At 61.1% G+C, this 18,263-nt stretch overlaps 4 protein-coding genes across 5 annotated transcripts in view; all 4 read left to right on the top strand.

The window, feature by feature from the left end:
* Positions 1-3,900, top strand: part of CHLRE_02g144010v5 (uncharacterized protein) — a 5,748-nt gene extending 1,848 nt beyond the window's left edge. Inside the window, exons 4-12 of the mRNA XM_043060272.1 lie at positions 17-71; positions 207-434; positions 596-650; positions 848-914; positions 1,349-1,552; positions 1,857-2,081; positions 2,397-2,571; positions 2,817-2,906; positions 3,245-3,900. Of these exons, the coding sequence (XP_042927770.1) occupies positions 17-71; positions 207-434; positions 596-650; positions 848-914; positions 1,349-1,552; positions 1,857-2,081; positions 2,397-2,571; positions 2,817-2,906; positions 3,245-3,342 (1,197 nt within the window). The 3' untranslated portion in view covers positions 3,343-3,900. The remainder of the gene's footprint in view (positions 1-16; positions 72-206; positions 435-595; positions 651-847; positions 915-1,348; positions 1,553-1,856; positions 2,082-2,396; positions 2,572-2,816; positions 2,907-3,244) is intronic.
* A 382-nt stretch (positions 3,901-4,282) lies between these two features.
* On the top strand, positions 4,283-7,388 carry CHLRE_02g144009v5 (uncharacterized protein). The gene is made up of 7 exons (XM_043060271.1): positions 4,283-4,702; positions 4,932-4,986; positions 5,154-5,232; positions 5,473-5,811; positions 6,031-6,255; positions 6,545-6,728; positions 7,079-7,388. The coding sequence occupies exons 1-7, from the start codon at positions 4,393-4,395 to the stop codon at positions 7,093-7,095; spliced, it is 1,209 nt and encodes a 402-aa protein (XP_042927769.1). The 5' UTR covers positions 4,283-4,392; the 3' UTR covers positions 7,096-7,388.
* A 5,629-nt stretch (positions 7,389-13,017) lies between these two features.
* CHLRE_02g144008v5 (uncharacterized protein) lies at positions 13,018-16,943 on the top strand. 2 transcript variants are annotated; one of them, XM_043060269.1, is made up of 6 exons: positions 13,018-13,836; positions 13,952-14,257; positions 14,393-14,479; positions 14,573-14,745; positions 14,969-15,145; positions 15,437-16,943. In XM_043060269.1, exons 1-6 carry the CDS (start codon positions 13,491-13,493, stop codon positions 16,544-16,546), a joined length of 2,199 nt encoding a protein of 732 aa, XP_042927768.1. In that variant the 5' UTR covers positions 13,018-13,490; the 3' UTR covers positions 16,547-16,943. The 2 variants fall into 2 exon arrangements, with proteins under 2 accessions (XP_042927768.1, XP_042927767.1); XM_043060270.1 differs by having other exon boundaries at positions 13,458-13,836.
* Positions 16,944-16,997: 54 nt separating this feature from the next.
* Positions 16,998-18,246, top strand: CHLRE_02g144007v5 (uncharacterized protein). The gene is made up of 3 exons (XM_043060268.1): positions 16,998-17,155; positions 17,373-17,459; positions 17,681-18,246. The coding sequence occupies exons 1-3, from the start codon at positions 17,107-17,109 to the stop codon at positions 17,770-17,772; spliced, it is 228 nt and encodes a 75-aa protein (XP_042927766.1). The 5' UTR covers positions 16,998-17,106; the 3' UTR covers positions 17,773-18,246.
* The last annotated feature ends 17 nt before the right edge of the window (positions 18,247-18,263 follow it).

Here is an 18,263-nt window from a genome sequence, read left to right as displayed (position 1 = left end):
ATGGCAACGATGTTAGTTGATCGCAGACAATTTGCTGATGTTTGGGTTCTGGCCTTTGCAAGGGCGACGTGGTGAGCCACCCGTTCGGCTTACTACGCAAACAGCGGCTAGCGACCCGCATTAATTTCGCTTGTCAACCGCTGTTCGTGCCCGGAACTCAGCCGTTAAGCACACCTTGTCTCCACATGCAACCGTATGCAACGCAGGCAACACAGGACGCCGGCAGCTCACAGGCAGCAGGCACCCGCCCCTGCGCGCCATCATTCCTCCCCCCGGCAAGAACGTACCGCGTGTGAGGCGCGCGCCCCCGCCACATCGCCACCCGCCAGCGAGCGGTGGTGGCTTGAAGCGGCCGCCGCCTGCTGCTGCATCCGGCGGCGACACGCGCGAGCGTATTGATCTGGTTGTGTTTGGCGACTCCCTCTCCGACACGGGTGGGTGCAGCGGGTGGGTGGGTGGGTGGGTGGGTGGGTGGGTGAAGGGGCGTGCAGTGCCTGCTAGCTGCCCCTGCGCTTCCGCCGCCGTTGCGGCTGTCAGCTCTTGTATGATCGCCTCCTTCATGCTTCAACTCCGATCCCCGTCTCCCCCGCGGCAGGCAACACCTTCCGCGCGGTGGGTGTGCCGCAGGCCGACCTCTACTACCAGGGCAGGTGCGTGCATGAGAGGGGGGAGGGCTAGAGATACGGTAGGGGGGGGCGGTGGCGGGGTTTGATTGTGCGCAACCACGCACAGTCTGTGACCGCGGGTCGCAACCTAGGGGCTGCTGAAGGTAGTCACAGCACATACACACGCACACGGCGGCCACACATGGCGCACACGCACGCATACCGTACACGCACGTGTGCAGGTACTCCAACGGCCCCATCTGGGTCGACTACCTGGCTGCCGCAGTCGCCAACACCACTCAGCTCACAGTGAGTAGTAAATTGCTAGGCCGTGCTTGAGCTAGGCAGGCAATGTTTGGGGCTTGAAGCGGTTAGGGCATGCCTGCTGTGAGAGCTGCTGGCGGCGGTAGGTCCGCCGGCGGCGGAAGGTGGATGTGGGGTGGTTTGGAAGGACCGCACTACAGCGGCTGCTCATCACACAGCAGCAGCAGCAGCAGCAGCGGCAGCAGCGGCGGCAGCAGCGGGCAGGTAGTGAGGGAACCAGTAGATAGGGTGGCCTTAGGTGCACGCACGAAATTGCCCCGTGCCAGCGCCTGCGTCTGAGCTGTATGTATGGCGGTGGGGGCGCAGGCGCTTGCTTGTGCTCACACACGCACGCACTCTCACACAACACGTTGCAAACCCTACCTTGTGCTCTTCTGCTGAATATAACACACCTACAAACACACACGCACACAACCCAGGTCCTGAACTACGCCCACGGCGGCGCCGCGGCCTGCCCCGAGAACAGCGTGGCGACGCAGATCCGCTTCATCCGCGACCTGCCGGCGCAGACGTCGGCCTTCATTGCCAACATCAGCAGCGCGCCCCAGCAGCAGAGCCAGCAGGGCGGCGGCGGCGGCCGGCGCCTGCTGCCGATCAACTTCATCGGCAACAACGACGTGCGGGTGAGTGGGTGGGAAGGCCATATGCGTGGGGCGTGACGTGGCTCGCTGGACATATGCATGGCTGCTGCATGGTGCGGCTGCTTGCGGGTGCGGGGAGCTGCTGCTCGCTAGCTCGCTCAAGTGCTGGCGCTGTCGCTGCTGGCGCTGCTAGTGCACGAGGGGCGCTGGCGCTGCTGGCGCTGCTAGTGCACGAGGGGCGCTGGCGCTGCTGGCGCTGCTAGTGCACGACTGGCCACCTATCTACAACACAACACAACACGCTTACCCTCCGTTCACGTACGCCCACTTGCGCACTTGCTTGTAGAATGTCCTGTCGGCCGGCATCAGCGGCGGCGTCTATCCCACCGAGCAATCCATCGGCGCCCTGGCCCTCGCCATCACCTCCTGCCGCCTGACCTGGGCGAAGCAGCTGCTGGCGGCGGGCGAGGCTGTGTGGGGGCAACAGCGGGGGCCCGAGCGGGTGCTGGTGCTGCTGCCCCTGGCGCGACTGGACCTCACACCCAGCGTGCCCAAGGAGCTCAAGCCGACGGTGAGGGGGGCAGAGGGGCGTGTGCAGGGGGGCGGGCGGGGTTAGTTATTCCAATCCGAAAGGAACCAGTACCCAGAACCAGCCCACAGAGCGCTGGGGGGGTTCGAGGCGTTGATGGTTTTTGTCCCTCAATCAAGCAAAGCCGTGTGCGCCGTGCAACCCGCCGCCTGGCCGCGCCCACCCACCCAAGTGACCTGCCGGCTGCTGCTGCTACTGCCGGCTGCTGCTGCTACTGCTGCTGCTCTTATTTATCTGCTTTCTGACGTGGCTACCTCGCTCCGGCGCTATACTGGTGCTGCTGCTGCGGCTGCGCAGCTCAAGGCGGTGACTGACGCGATCAACAACTTCCTGACGGCGGCGGTGGCGGCGCTGAATGCGGAGCTGGCGGCGGCGCCGGTCGACAGCGGGAGCCGCGGCGCGCGGCTGCTGGTGCTACCGGACTTCACTGGGGTGGTGGCGGCGACCGTGACGCCGCCCTTCACGAACTTCGGTGTGGACTGGGGAGGGGCTGGTCGTGCGTCGTTAGTTGATGCATGCGAACTATGCGAACGGGCATCGGTCCAGACTGCACAGGCCTCGTTTAACTGTTTGGCTTGAGGCTTTGCCTGTCAAAATAAGCGCATTGTACTTCGCCGCTCACATACAAGCAAGCAAGCTAGTTGATGTCACACTCGCGACCGACCCATGTATGTTCCACAACCCACCGTTGCGCGTCTCACCCACGCACCCCCGCAGACGAGGCTTGCTTCTTCCACCCCGCGTACGTGCTGGACGTGGTTCCCGGCATTGTGCCCTGCACCGATCCCGACACCCACGTCTTCTACGGTGCGTGTGTGCACATGTGTGTGTATGTGTGTGTGTGTGTGTGTGTGTGTGTGTGTGTGTGTGTGTGTGTGTGTGTGTGTGTGTGTGTGTGTGTGTGTGTGTGTGTGTGTGTGTGTGTGTGTGTGTGTGTGTGTGTGCACACAGCAGGCATGTGCGTGCAGCAGGTGCAGGTGCACTAGGTGCACATGCGGGCACTTGCATGTGCGTGGCTGTCATCGGGTCCCGCGCTCGTTCGCTGCCCTGCTGCTGTGTCGACACAACTCAACACGCCTGATCAGGAACCCCTGGCCTTTGCCCACACGCCCTCCACCTCCCGCCGTGTTCATACACGCGTGCAGACCAGCTGCACCCCACGACGCGCCTACAAAAGGCGTTCGCCCTTAGTGGAGTGCTGCCAGCGCTTCAGCAGGCGGGGCTGCTGCCGGCGGCCGCCTAGCCGCCGCCCACCGCTGTCGCCTCACCGCCGCACGATGTATGACGGCGGTGCTGGGGCACTAGCTAGCGGTCATGCATGGCAGTGGTGCTGCCGGGACTCGTACGCCGGATGTTTGGTGGCTTGGGGCACGCCGATCGAGCCCAGGCGTCACTGACTGGGAGATGGCATGGGGTGCGGGGCAGGGGGTAGCGCACCCACGCACGCACGCACGCACTCACCCAGTGGATGCCGTATACCGTATGCACGTGTGGCGCTGTGATCGATCAGACTGCTGGCCATGTGCGCGTGCATGCGGACTTGCTTATGTGCGAGCGTGTCAACGTACGTGTGTATGTGCATATGCGTGCGATGTGTGCGGGCACATGACGGCAGCCCGGGGGATCCAGCATGCACGTAGTGTGCGTGTGTGGGCTGAGATCAAGCGCCAGTTACCGGTACTGCCGTGGCCGTGTTGGGCCAACTTCTGTGAGCACGCATGATCGCACATAGCACATGTAATGGCCCTAATACCATGGGGGCATGTCGCACCCGTGGGGGGCACTGTAACCGTAGGATGGTGGTCCGTCCGTCCGCCGGCAGTCCAACTCACCAGCATCTAAGCCGGTGTTATTCGGTAGCCCGCAGGCCAGGCCGATTACGCACTGGCAGTGCCCCGTACGTAAACTCAAGTGGAAAATGTTCTGGAAACAGTCTCACAATGGGGAACAGTCTGACAGGATAGATGGGCTATCTCATGCGGCGTCGGGCCTGCTGGCCGGCGGCTGCTGGCGGAGGTTGAAGGGCTTGAGATGCCGCCAAGGTTAGTCGGTTGTTGGCGGCGGCGCTCTTGGAAGGGCCGTTCCGCCGTTCGCTGCCCATGCCATATGCCGCCGCTTTGGTGCATCCTAGACCGGTACACGCCCTTCATTCTCGCTCGCAGGTGCGCCCATTCGTTCATTTATCAAGGGGGCCCAGCCAGTCTCGCTAGGTGTCGCCACAACTCGTCACACATTAGACGTATGCACGTTTAACACTGACACACTAACCTTCGCATCCCGGCGATACCGACTCATGTCCCCCGCCCGACGCCAATGCGCCGCCCCCCTTGCGGCAGCGCTGCTGCTGCTGCTGGCGGCCGGCTGCGCCCTGGCCTCCGCCAGCCGCACCGACGACGGATTCAGTGGCAACTATAATAAGAAGGGCGGCAAGAACCCGGGCAGCAGGCGCGCGTCCCCGCCACCAGCCCGACGCCGCTACCCGCCGCCAGTGGGCAGTGGTGGCTTGACGACGTCACGACCGTCGCCTGCTGCCGCACCCGGCGGCGGCGACACGCGCGAGCGTATTGACCTGGTTGTGTTTGGCGACTCCCTCTCCGACACGGGTGGGTGCAGCGGGTGGGTGGGTGGGTGGGTGAGTAAAGTGCGGGCGGGCAGCGGGATGCAAACCGTGCTGCCGTATCGTCTTGCTCAACTTCCCCGCCTCCCCCGCGGCGACGTATTTCCATGATCGTCGGTGCCTGGGCTGGGTGCAATTTTGTTTATCCGGCCGCAACTACATTAGGCACTTGCTTTGCCTTTTTCATGTCCCATATACCGCCTTCCCCGCGGCAGGCAACACCTTCCGCGCGGCGGGTGTGCCTCAGGCCGACCTCTACTACCAGGGCAGGTGCGGGCGGGTGTATGATGGGGAAGGTGGGGGTGGCCTAGAGATACGGTAGGGGGCGGTGGCGGGGTTTGTGCGCATCCACGAACAGTCTGTGATGTGTGAAGATAGCCACACCACACACACACACACACGCATACACACACACACACACACACACACATGTGCAGGTACTCCAACGGCCCCGTCTGGATCGACTACCTGGCTGCCGAAGTCGCCAACAACAACAGCGCCACCACCGTACTCAATGTGCGTGTGTGTGTGTGTGCGTGTGTGTGTGTGGGGTGTGTGTGGGTGTGTATGCGTGTGTGTGGGTGCGTGTGTGTGTGTGTGGATGGGTGTGTGTGCGTGTGTATGTGCGTGCGCGCGCACGGCACCGGGTGTCACCCAATGCAGGCAGCAACCCCGCGCACCCACCCACCCACCCACCCACGTACTCACTCACGCACTCATCTACCCGCCCGCCCATTCGCCCTTCCTCCCTCGCAGGTGATCAACCTGGCCTATGGCGGCGCCACGGCCTGCCCCGCCTACAGCGTTGCAGCCCAATACCCCTTTGTGCTCGACCTGCCACAGCAGACAGCCGCCTTCCTCGCGCAGCCGCCCTCGGCGTCGGCGGCGACGGCGGCGCTACGGCACGCGCAGGGGCAGGCGCAGGCGCAGGCCGCCGCGCAGGCAGCGGCGCTGGCACTGGCGGCACTGCAGGCGGTGGTGCAGGCGGCCCTTGGTGTCGGCAGTGGCGCAGGTGGGGGCAGCAGCAGCCCCAACGGCGGTGGTGGCGGGCGGCGGCTGCTGCCGATCAACTTCATTGGGATCAACGACGTGCGGGTGAGCTGCGGGGCGGCGGGGTCAGGGAGGTAGGGTGTCTGGGTGGGCACGTGCACCTACCGGTATCGCGCTGGGGCGGCATCACGCCCCACCAAGCCTGCCCCCCGCAAAGCAGCCCATACCCTCGCTACGTGTGTACCAACTCTTCCTCCAAAACCCACTCAGCCGCGCACACACACACACACACACACACACACACACACACACACACACACGCAGTTCTTTGCCAATGAGGCCGTAAGGACCGGCGCCTTCGCCAACGCGTCCGTCATCGCCTCCGCCGTCGCCGCCATCACCTCCTGCCGCCTGACCTGGGCGCAGCAGCTGCTGGCGGCGGGCGAGGCGGTGTGGGGGCAGCAGCGGGGGCCGCAGCGGGTGCTGGTGCTGCTGCCAGTGGCGCGACTGGACCTCTCGCCAAGTGTGCCTGAGCCGTTCAAGTCGGCGGTGAGGCAGTGTGAGGGGCGTGCGGGTCTACCTGTGTGAGGTATGTCGGTGAGTGATGGGGAAGGGGCGAATCATAAGACACACACCGTCCACACCCGCGTACACCCGCCGCACCGCGCACCCACCTGTCGGGCGGTGCCGATCCATCTTACCACACCGCCACCTCACCACCACCTCACCACCACACCACCACCTTGCCACCCTACCAACACCCACCTCACCTCACCACCTCACCCAGCACCCCACCACCACGCCCCATCATGCCCCACCGCCTCATCACGACCCGCAGGTGGCCGCGTTCACCGCGGCGCTCAACAGCGCCCTGACCCTGGCGGCCGCCGCCCTGGAGGTGCAGCTGCAGCAGCCGGCGGCGGCCACGGGCGGCGCCGACAGCGTGGGCGCGCGGCTGCTGGTGCTGCCGGACGCGTCGGAGGAGCTGCTGGCCAGCGTGAACCCGCCCTTCAACAACACCTGTGAGTGCGTGTTTCTGTGTGCGTGTGTTTGTGTGTGTGTGTGTGTGTGTGTGTGTAATTGCGTGTGACAGAGTGTGTGTCTGTGTGACAAAATGTGTGTGTGTGTGTGTCAGGGCTCCTATCTTAATGTCTCCAGACATTAAACGGCCATTTTGGCCATTTTCCAGACAAACGGAGGGGGGGGTTCACGCACGCTTTTGAACAAAACAAGCGGTGTCTGAGGAGAGGCAAACTCTACCATAGTGACATATATATTTTGTGGAAAGTGAGGGAATGTCATGGTCATTTAGGAGATTTTCGGCGATCTGACGAGGATGAAGGATACCCCGATCAAATCTTCCTTTTTGCAGATGCGCAGAGCCGGTGACGAGGATTTGCCGGGGATGCCGCATTTTCAGTCACGCAGAGTTGTCAGGGGTGCAAAGCCCGCTGCAACTCCTTCCACAGTCCATGGTCCAGCTAACCCGCGCACAGTGAAGAAAAGCTGAGACGATAGAGGTCAGGAATGAACAGAAGTCAGGGATGGACCCCGTGCACGGGCGGAACCGTGGAGCTGCGGAGGGGTTGAAGAAAACAGGCAGGGACGAGGCGCGCGGGAGAGGGGGTATACAGCAGCCTTGACAGCAGCTTCGTATTGGAGTGCACTGAACCACTCGCACTCAGGGCGGGGCTGCTGTCAAGCTCAACCATGCTACTCCTCCATGCGTAGGGGAATCAACAAGAACGGGACCTGGGAAAGGACCGGGGAAAGGACCGGGGAAAGGACCGGTGAAAAGGACCAGGGAATTGACCGAGGAATGGGGAGCCATCACGGGACATTGACTAGGACACAGTGATATTAAGAATTCAACATGAAACACATTACATTCTGCCGTCGGCACACAACAAATGGAGAAGTGGGGCACAAAATTAGGAGCAAACGATAATGTTTTCGTGAGTAGCTGCGGGGCTACAGTGTCAATAGTGTTTTAGTGCATCTGGAAGCTGATCCCCGTTCAGCGACGGGGTCTTCGGAGCAGAGTACCGACCGCTTACTGGGTCGGCTGTACCGGCCCGTCCGGCCGGCGTGTGGTGACGTTCTGGTCTTCTTGTGGTCCCGGAGCCCGTTGGCCCCCGACGACTCTTCCTCAACGTGACTTTTGCACGGGTGCTAGAACGGTCCTCTACGCTGGGCATGCATGGGGATTTGGGGGTGGGTTCAGCTGGCGCCGGATTCCCATCTCAACTAGACACCGCTCCCGACTAGGGGGCAAGTTGGCATGCGGAGGTGGGGACCGCATGCTACCATAGTGCGGGATATGATGGTGCGGGAGATGATGTTGTTGTTGACTTGTCCTGCGCGCCCTCCTCATGCAGACCGAACTGTCCATCCGGGCGATGCAAGAGGCATGGGCTGGCATTGCCGGGCGTGTGATTTTGGACGGTTGCATGTGCGGCCTGGTGGGCAGCGGCTTGGAATGCCCTGTCTGCGGTTTCTCCGCCTAACAACATGCGTGTGTCATGGCAAACCTTGTACTGCTAGGGACGCATGCAGGGCGTCAAGCATTCTGGAGGGCGCGGGCGATGCAAGAGGCATGGGCTGGCATTGCCGGGCGTGTGATTTTGGACGGTTGCATGTGCGGCCTGGTGGGCAGCGGCTTGGAATGCCCTGTCTGCGGTTTCTCCGCCTGACAACATGCGTGTGTCATGGCAAACCTTGTACTGCTAGGGACGCATGCAGGGCGTCAAGCATTCTGGAGGGCGCGGGCGATGCAAGAGGCATGGGCTGGCATTGCCGGGCGTGTGATTTTGGACGGTTGCATGGGCGGCGTGGTGGGCAGCGGCTTGGAATGCCCTGTCTGCGGTTTCTCCGCCTAACAACATGCGTGTGTCATGGCAAACCTTGTACTGCTAGGGACGCATGCAGGGCGTCAAGCATTCTGGAGGGCGCGGGCGATGCAAGAGGCATGGGCTGGCATTGCTGGGCGTGTGATTTTGGACGGTTGCATGGGCGGCCTGGTGGGCAGCGGCTTGGAATGCCCTGTCTGCGGTTTCTCCGCCTGACAACATGCGTGTGTCATGGCAAACCTTGTACTGCTAGGGACGCATGCAGGGCGTCAAGCATTCTGGAGGGCGCGGGCGATTCTAGAGGCATGGGCTGGCATTGCCGGGCGTGTGATTTTGGACGGTTGCATGTGCAGCCTGGTGGGCAGCGGCTTGGAATGCCCTGTCTGCGGTTTCTCCGCCTGACAACATGCGTGTGTCATGGCAAACCTTGTACTGCTAGGGACGCATGCAGGGCGTCGAGCATTCTGGAGGGCGCGGGCGATGCAAGAGGCATGGGCTGGCATTGCCGGGCGTGTGATTTTGGACGGTTGCATGGGCGGCGTGGTGGGCAGCGGCTTGGAATGCCCTGTCTGCGGTTTCTCCGCCTGACAACATGCGTGTGTCATGGCAAACCTTGTACTGCTAGGGACGCATGCAGGGCGTCAAGCATTCTGGAGGGCGCGGGCGATGCAAGAGGCATGGGCTGGCATTGCCGGGCGTGTGATTTTGGACGGTTGCATGGGCGGCGTGGTGGGCAGCGGCTTGGAATGCCCTGTCTGCGGTTTCTCCGCCTAACAACATGCGTGTGTCATGGCAAACCTTGTACTGCTAGGGACGCATGCAGGGCGTCAAGCATTCTGGAGGGCGCGGGCGATGCAAGAGGCATGGGCTGGCATTGCTGGGCGTGTGATTTTGGACGGTTGCATGGGCGGCCTGGTGGGCAGCGGCTTGGAATGCCCTGTCTGCGGTTTCTCCGCCTGACAACATGCGTGTGTCATGGCAAACCTTGTACTGCTAGGGACGCATGCAGGGCGTCAAGCATTCTGGAGGGCGCGGGCGATTCTAGAGGCATGGGCTGGCATTGCCGGGCGTGTGATTTTGGACGGTTGCATGTGCAGCCTGGTGGGCAGCGGCTTGGAATGCCCTGTCTGCGGTTTCTCCGCCTGACAACATGCGTGTGTCATGGCAAACCTTGTACTGCTAGGGACGCATGCAGGGCGTCGAGCATTCTGGAGGGCGCGGGCGATGCAAGAGGCATGGGCTGGCATTGCCGGGCGTGTGATTTTGGACGGTTGCATGGGCGGCGTGGTGGGCAGCGGCTTGGAATGCCCTGTCTGCGGTTTCTCCGCCTGACAACATGCGTGTGTCATGGCAAACCTTGTACTGCTAGGGACGCATGCAGGGCGTCAAGCATTCTGGAGGGCGCGGGCGATGCAAGAGGCATGGGCTGGCATTGCTGGGCATGTGATTTTGGACGGTTGCATGGGCGGCCTGGTGGGCAGCGGCTTGGAATGCCCTGTCTGCGGTTTCTCCGCCTGACAACATGCGTGTGTCATGGCAAACCTTGTACTGCTAGGGACGCATGCAGGGCGTCAAGCATTCTGGAGGGCGCGGGCGATTCTAGAGGCATGGGCTGGCATTGCTGGGCGTGTGATTTTGGACGGTTGCATGTGCGGCCTGGTGGGCAGCGGCTTGGAATGCCCTGTCTGCGGTTTCTCCGCCTGACAACATGCGTGTGTCATGGCAAACCTTGTACTGCTAGGGACGCATGCAGGGCGTCAAGCATTCTGGAGGGCGCGGGCGATGCAAGAGGCATGGGCTGGCATTGCCGGGCGTGTGATTTTGGACGGTTGCATGGGCGGCGTGGTGGGCAGCGGCTTGGAATGCCCTGTCTGCGGTTTCTCCGCCTGACAACATGCGTGTGTCATGGCAAACCTTGTACTGCTAGGGACGCATGCAGGGCGTCAAGCATTCTGGAGGGCGCGGGCGATGCAAGAGGCATGGGCTGGCATTGCCGGGCGTGTGATTTTGGACGGTTGCATGGGCGGCGTGGTGGGCAGCGGCTTGGAATGCCCTGTCTGCGGTTTCTCCGCCTGACAACATGCGTGTGTCATGGCAAACCTTGTACTGCTAGGGACGCATGCAGGGCGTCAAGCATTCTGGAGGGCGCGGGCGATGCAAGAGGCATGGGCTGGCATTGCTGGGCGTGTGATTTTGGACGGTTGCATGTGCGGCCTGGTGGGCAGCGGCTTGGTATGCCGTTTCCCCAGCGACTCCGAAGCTTCCAGTGCTGTAATCACATGGTATAATGTGTTGGGGCACGCGTTCTACACGCCAGGCATACCGCATCAACCGACGGGCCCCGTGCGGATGGGCGCGCCGCTGCCCTGTCCCGGCTTACGGCTGCCAGCAACAGAGGCTACATTCCGCCCCCACCAGCGACTCCGAAGCTTCCAGTGCTGTAATCACATGGTACAATGTGTTGGGGCACGCGTTCTACACGCCAGGCATACCGCATCAACCTACAGGCCCCGTGCGGATGGGCGCGCCGCGGCCCTGTCCCTGTTTATGGTTCCTGACATTGCCTGAGCACCCAGTGCCCCTGCCGGCGGCAGAGGCTGCATTCCGCCCCCACCAGCGACTCCGAAGCTTCCAGTGCTGTAATCACATGGTACAATGTGTTGGGGCACGCGTTCTACACGCCAGGCATACCGCATCAACCGACAGGCCCCGTGCGGATGGGCGCGCCGCTGCCCTGTCCCTGCTTACGGCTGCCAGCAGCAGTGGCTGCATACGGCCCACACCAGCGACTCCCCAAGCTTCCAGCGCTGTAATCACATGGTACCATGCGTTTGCGCGCGCGTTCTACACGCCAGGCATACCGCATCAACCTACAGGCCCCGTGCGGATGGGCGCGCCACTGCCCTGTCCCTGTTTACGGTTCCTGACATCGCCTGAGCACCCAGTGCCCCTGCCGGCGGCAGAGGCTGCATACCGCCCCCACCAGCGACTCCGAAGCTTCCAGTGCTGTAATCACATGGTACAATGTGTTGGGGCACGCGTTCTACACGCCAGGCATACCGCATCAACCTACAGGCCCCGTGCGGATGGGCGCGCCACTGCCCTGTCCCTGCTTACGGTTCCTGACATCGGCTGAGCACCCAGTGCCCCTGCCGGCGGCAGAGGCTGCATACCGCCCCCACCAGTGACTCCCCAAGCTTCCAGCGCTGTAATCACATGGTACCATGTGTTTGCGCGCGCGTTCTACACGCCAGGCATACCGCATCAACCTACAGGCCCCGTGCGGATGGGCGCGCCACTGCCCTGTCCCTGTTTACGGTTCCTGACATCGCCTGAGCACCCAGTGCCCCTGCCGGCGGCAGAGGCTGCATACCGCCCCCACCAGCGACTCCGAAGCTTCCAGTGCTGTAATCACATGGTACAATGTGTTGGGGCACGCGTTCTACACGCCAGGCATACCGCATCAACCGACAGGCCCCGTGCGGATGGGCGCGCCACTGCCCTGTCCCTGCTTACGGTTCCTGACATTGCCTGAGCACCCAGTGCCCCTGCCGGCGGCAGAGGCTGCATTCCGCCCCCACCAGTGACTCCCCAAGCTTTCAGCGCTGTAATCACATGGTACAATGTGTTGGGGCACGCGTTCTACACGCCAGGCATACCGCATCAACCGACAGGCCCCGTGCGGATGGGCGCGCCGCGGCCCGGTCCCTGCTTACGGCTGCCAGCAGCAGAGGCTGCATACGGCCCCCACCAGCGACTCCCCAAGCTTCCAGCGCTGTAATCACATGGTACCATGTGTTTGCGCGCGCGTTCTACACGCCAGGCATACCGCATCAACCTACAGGCCCCGTGCGGATGGGCGCGTCGCGGCCCGGTCCCTGCTTACGGCTCCTGACACCGCCTGCGCACCCAGTGCCCCTCCCAGCAGCAGAGGCTGCATAACGCTCACACCATGCGTGTTGCAGCCAGCAGCAAAGGCTATTGCAGCCCCTTTCACTCCTTGAAGTTCCTACAACAAGCAGGTCCTGAAACTCTGAGCGGCCTATGCGTCATTCCAACAGGCCTCCATAACAGTGCTCAACTGAACGGACTTTCTATTTATGTAAACCCATGGCTTTCCCCTGAGCATGCGCACTGCAATTGCCCCTCCGTCTTGTCTCCTCCGCACAATACCAGTCCTGCTGCATTCATACTTGTTGTCGTATGGCCGCCATTCTTCCTGCGCACGGTACGCGAGGTGTATGGCAAGTCAAGGCGCAATGGCGGGGCAGGAAGTTGGAGGCATGACACGCACCACACCTTGACATTTGAACACACGTGACGCATAGCATGTGTTGCACACGCAAGCGTCCATGAATGCGCGCAGCAAACGATATACACGCAGACGCAGACGGAGTGAAGGGAGGGGACTACACGCAAGACTACACGCAAGACTACATTTAAGGCATCCTGGCGTATCGTACAGTTGCCAGACATTACCTGGCCGACATCTTCAACAGCACAATGGGCCATAATGGGTGACGCCGTTGCACCAATCCTGCTCTCATCCGGGTTGCTGACAAGCGCAGTTGGCTCCGTCCGTGTCGATGCGGTCGGTTGCCTTGCCAACTCCGCCCCGTGTCCGCCTTGCTGCACTGCCCCCATGTAGCCGAATGGATCAGTCACATCGTGTTCATTGCGAGGTGTACTACGCGCACGCTTGCATGTCCTGGGCATGTCCATGTCCAGTATGAGAAATCTCAAGTATGGAGCTGCTTAAAGCACATTGTGAAGTACGTGAAAGGAATGAGCACATTTACTGCCCGATAATTTGCGTATCATGCTGCATGATCGGGCTTCGCAATCAAGAATCCAAACTTCCATTATATTTGCATGTTCTCGTTACTATCACAGTTGTATACAGTATTTATCTTTTCTTACGCAACTCTACACAGCATGTCCACCTCTAACACTCCGGGCAAGACCGCCATGGCGCCTACGGCGCGCACCTACGCCGCTGTCTTAGCGGCGTCGCTGTCGCCTTCACCTTCTACCAAGGTCACTAAGAAGGCTAGGATTGAAACTGCAGTGACCGGCACTGTGGCTTTCGCAACTGCGGGATCCCCCCTGAAGGACGGGGCTCAAAAGCGCACGGAGCAGGCTGCTCAGCCCGCTGAGTCACAGATCGTCATGGACCTGACGAACAGTGACGATGAGGCGGGCCCCGTGAAGACGGCGCCGGTTCCCAAGGCCGTGGCAAAGGCGCGCACCATCAGTGCCATGCTGATGTCGGCCGCGCGCGGTAAGCTGGTGGCTGGGTGCAGAAATAATGTGATCATCAACTGGAAGGCCCTGTCCGTTCTGGGTGGCCTGGTCTCAACCTGTGCCTCCCTTGCCTTCTCCCTCTCACCTCTCAGGCGCTGGCACTCGCACTGTGGCGCCCACCGCCAAGGCCGCAAAGACCGCCGCGCCCGCTGCCAAGAGCGCCGTGCCCGCGGCCGCGCCCGCTGCCAAGAGCGCCGCGCCCGCTGCCAAGAGCGCCGCGCCCGCTCCCGCGCCTGCTGCCAAGAGCGCCGCGCCCGCTGCCGAGACCAGCGCCACACCCCCTGCCAAGCCCGCCACCGTAAAGGAGTCGCTCGCGGCCGCCGCCGGTGGCCCTGGGTCGTCGATTCCTGCTACCCCGCCAATTGTTGATGTTGACAACGAAAGCGACATGGATGACGGTGAGTTAGCCTCATGGCCTACTGCCAGTTCCTGTCTCCTTCCTGCTTCTTGCCTGCTCTTCGTGCCTTCCTACGTGCTACGTATTCGTGCATGCCCTTACTGGCTTCTGAACACCATGTCGCATTGATATGCAGTTGAGGCTAGCGAAGACGATGGAAACGACAAGGTTGCAGACATGGGCACGAAGCGTGGCCGCAATGCCTGCGGCCATGGCGCCATCGGTAAGCTTCGATGCACGAGCGTGCGGGCTTCTTTTTTACGCATAGGGCATACTGGTCACCTGCTACTAACCGAGACACTCCACCTGCTTGCAGATTGGAATAATGAATCAGTGCGTATTGCGAAGTTCGTCAACATCAAGAACACCAGCCGTTGGAATGGGATCGGGCACAATTTCGTCAGGACTCCTGAGTGCACGTTCTTGTGCCTTGCCTGCATGAAGCACCCCGGTGCGAAGGCCTCTGTTTGGACCAAGGGCGGCAACAAAGTGAGTGTGCTTGCAACCATGTAGCCTGGCAATGCAGCGTGTGAGCCGGATTAGGAGAGACTAGGGGTGTGCGCATACTGCACGCAAGCAAGCGCATGCACTGCGGCGCACCGTCTGGGGTACCCATTTACAGCTGCAGCCTGACAGCTAAGACAGGACCTGCTACCCAGCCGCCTCCCCGCATGCTTGCGTAAGCTTGCAAATCCCTTGTGTTCTGCTGCAGGTCATGAACATGACTTTGTTCAACAAGCACCTTCTCTCCAAGAACCATCTGGACGTTATAGGCGCGGCTAAGAACCACACGAAGATGTCCAACATTGTCGAGAAGCAGAAGGTCAAGCTCAACCCAACGCTGTGCAGCCTAATCCGTTCGGCCTACGCCTGCGGCAAGGATGCCATGGTGCGTTTGTGAGCGCGGCGCGTGGGCAATTGTGCATGGCGCACATGTGGGCGCGGCGCGCGTGCGTGCTGGTGTGTGTTCGTTTGGTGTGTTGGTGTGTGGTGGTGTAGCAACGTTTGTGGTGTGTTGGTGTGTGGTGGTGTAGCAACGTTTGTGGCACATTTGGTAAGCGGTACTAGTGGGCGTAGTGTGCTGTAGTGTATGCATACGGCATGTACAACAGGCATGGCGTTCGGCTGCATCTTTATCGGCTGACACGTTACAACGTGCACCCTTCCTGCTTGCTCGCAGCCCCTGACCCACTATGTGAAGATGGTCAAACTCCAGGCTGCGAACTGCGCTGACTGCAAGCATGACTGCAAGGCGCATACGTGCCGAAAATGCGATGCGTCCAAGGCATGCGGCAGTGGTATCCAGGCCCTGATCAAGGACCTTGCAGCGAAGGATGGCGTGTTCCACGGCCACCAGATGGTGCTGACAACCCCTCCCACGACGATCGCGCCTGCCACCACCACCACCGCCACCACGACAGCGGAGTCTGACAGCGACAATGACGGCTCTGACACCAACACTGACACGACAGCGGAGTCTGGCAGCGACGATGATGACACGGCACCTACGGCACCGAGCTGGGCGGCTTTCCCTCAGACTCTATTCCGCAGCAAGCTTGCTCTCAGCAGTATGGTCAAGAAGCTGGTTGAGAACATCAAAATGCGATTCCCCGCTGATGTCTCAGTGGCTGCAAAGTTTGGGGTGCTGGGCCCCCGTGCATTGGCTGCTGATTCCGGTGTGCCGAAGTATGGCGAGGAAGAGGTGGCCGCTTTGGCACAGCACTTTAAGCCCGTCTTGGGTGATGATTGCCTGTTGGCAGTTGACCAGTGGGTGATGGCTCGGGCGCGCCTGATTGCAGTGGCAAAGGAGCAGAAGAAGAGTGGTGATGTTATGAAGGCGAGGCCGTTCTATGAGAGGCTCTTGTCGTGGCTGTCTGGCATGGGCCGTGAGCTCACTGTCCTGGTGCAGATTATGCTTGTGCTGCAGCCATCTACGGCAGAAGTTGAGCGTGGCTTCAGCGCGATGAATGACATCAAGACGCCTGGCCGGGCAAGCATGAAGCTTGGCACCCTTGACGTACTGATGCGTGTGCGCCTTGTGGGCCCACCAATTGCGTACCAGCAGCGGCCTGTGGCTGGTGTCTCCCTTGCCCCGTATGCTGAGTTTGATGCAACGCTGCTGGGGCCTGCAGTTCAGAAGTTCGCTGCAAAGCTTGGCCGCGTGCCCCAGCGCAGCAGCCACAACGCCCGCCCGTCCCGTGTGAAGCATCGTGTGTGTGAGATTGATGTCAAGGCACTTCTGAAGGAGGCTGAGGAGGAGGCCGTTCAGAATGTGGATGTCTCGTGCTAATAATTTGGCATACGAACGTTTGAATTCTTTGAAAGCGGTCCATCTAGCAAATACATACCCGATACGATTGTGTATGATTGAAACGTTGAAAGAAGGGACGATAGTGTATTGGGGATTCGATGCACGAGGGTGTGTGCCGACGTGTGAAGATGACTAAACTGGAAGCGGTTAGGCCGCGATGGCGCTCTGCCTGTGTGTATGTGCGGTAGAACTGTGACTGGTCATGGCTTTGGCCCCGGCACTTCGGTGACAGCAAGCAGTTAGCAGGTATAGCATGTACGCCGCGCAGGCAAGCGAAGGCTCAGAGTTGCTTGGGGAAACGCGCTGCGACATGCCTGTGCATATGATCGCATTTGGACTTGTTCATTAGTGTTGCACTGCGTGAAACAGATACAAAAGCCGCCGTTTACAGTTGCGAAAAAGCGAAATTGCAACATGTCAAGATGTCTAGACATTTTACATGGCTTCCACAAAGGCACTTTGTCTAGACAAAAAAATCGTGGATTTGGGGGCCTGTTTGTCTACCCCCTTGACAAAAATTTCCGCTCCAGAGGCCAGGAATGTCTGGGTCAAGACATTCCCCCGCAAACAAGATACGACCCCTGGTGTGTGTTAAAGAGCACAAGGAAAACAATGTGTGTGTGACAGCATGTGTGTGTGTGTGTGTATGTGTATTGCTGTGGGTGGTACAGCGATGCGGGCGCGGCAGCGATGCGGGTAGCTAGGTGCAGCTGGCAGTGCTGCTGTGGCTTTTGAGGCTCCGTTCTCCCCGCACCACTTCTCACACGCCCCTCTACTCTCACCCACACCGCCACCCCGCATGCAGCTCCGTGCTTCATCCAGCCGAAGGTGGCGCTGGAGGTGGTGCCCGGCATTGTGCCCTGCCCCGACCCCAACACCCGCGCCTTCTACGGTGCGTGACGACCACCTGCATGCACGCCTCATACGCCCGTGCGTGACCGCTGCACTGCACTGCACTGCGCTGCCTGCTGCCGGTGGCATCCTCACGCATCTATCCATGCCGCATCCCATTGCCGCCGCAAACCCGCCCTCCCCCACCTGTCCCCACCGTCACCTACCGGCCCACCCCACCCCCGCAACCGCCCCCCCCCCAATGCATACCCACCCACACAGACCAGCTGCACCCCAGCACCCGCTTCCACGCCGCCATCGGCCTGACCGGCGTGCTGCCCAGCCTGCGGCTGGCAGGGCTGCTGCCCGCCTAGCTAGCTAGCCTCGCTCCCAACTAAATGGATATGGCGGAGTAGCGGCGGGTGAACCTGGGGGCTGGGGCGGCAGCCGGTCATAGAACACGTGGAGTCAAAGGCCATGGGCCCATGGCCGACTGCCCTTCAGGGTGTGAAATTAAAATACGTGCTCAGGGCTGCGATGGGCGTGTGTTCAGTGCTGCAACAAGATGGGCTGCGGCGGGAGCAAGCCTTGATTGGTCCCGCCGCAAGCAAGCGTGGCGACCCCGTGAGCTGTGCACAGACTGATTCAGATACCATTATGTCGTCAAACATAGGGGAGTGCAGAGGAGGCCAGGGTTGCGGAACAGGATTCGGGATGCCGAGAGGGGCGCAACGGAAGGCCTCTAAAACTCTCGATGGCTTGTCACCTTTTGACCATGGTGGCGCTGTGGTGGCCTTGACCATACAGAGGCTCTGTGTGTATGTGAGACATTGTAAGGGTCTGGATTCGCTCGCGATAACGCGCT

This window comes from Chlamydomonas reinhardtii, chromosome 2 (genome assembly GCF_000002595.2).
Source record: "Chlamydomonas reinhardtii strain CC-503 cw92 mt+ chromosome 2, whole genome shotgun sequence".
In the NCBI taxonomy this organism is placed as follows: Eukaryota; Viridiplantae; Chlorophyta; class Chlorophyceae; order Chlamydomonadales; family Chlamydomonadaceae; genus Chlamydomonas; species Chlamydomonas reinhardtii.
The sequence above is the reverse complement of the archived record's forward strand: the minus strand, read 5'-3'. Positions and strand labels throughout refer to the sequence as shown.

Bases quoted from the DNA above. Each gene is read 5' to 3' on its own strand.
- CHLRE_02g144008v5 (XM_043060269.1), top strand. From the start codon at position 13,491: ATGTCCACCTCTAACACTCCGGGCAAGACCGCCATGGCGCCTACGGCG. The intron at 13,837-13,951 runs GTAAGCTGGTGG...CTCACCTCTCAG, and splicing joins GCTGATGTCGGCCGCGCGCG to GCGCTGGCACTCGCACTGTG. The intron at 14,480-14,572 runs GTAAGCTTCGAT...ACCTGCTTGCAG, and splicing joins CTGCGGCCATGGCGCCATCG to ATTGGAATAATGAATCAGTG.
- CHLRE_02g144007v5 (XM_043060268.1), top strand. From the start codon at position 17,107: ATGTCTGGGTCAAGACATTCCCCCGCAAACAAGATACGACCCCTGGTG. The intron at 17,156-17,372 runs GTGTTAAAGAGC...CCCCGCATGCAG, and splicing joins CAAGATACGACCCCTGGTGT to CTCCGTGCTTCATCCAGCCG. The intron at 17,460-17,680 runs GTGCGTGACGAC...CCACCCACACAG, and splicing joins CAACACCCGCGCCTTCTACG to ACCAGCTGCACCCCAGCACC.
- CHLRE_02g144009v5 (XM_043060271.1), top strand. From the start codon at position 4,393: ATGTCCCCCGCCCGACGCCAATGCGCCGCCCCCCTTGCGGCAGCGCTG. The intron at 4,703-4,931 runs GTGGGTGCAGCG...TCCCCGCGGCAG, and splicing joins CGACTCCCTCTCCGACACGG to GCAACACCTTCCGCGCGGCG. The intron at 4,987-5,153 runs GTGCGGGCGGGT...ACACATGTGCAG, and splicing joins GACCTCTACTACCAGGGCAG to GTACTCCAACGGCCCCGTCT.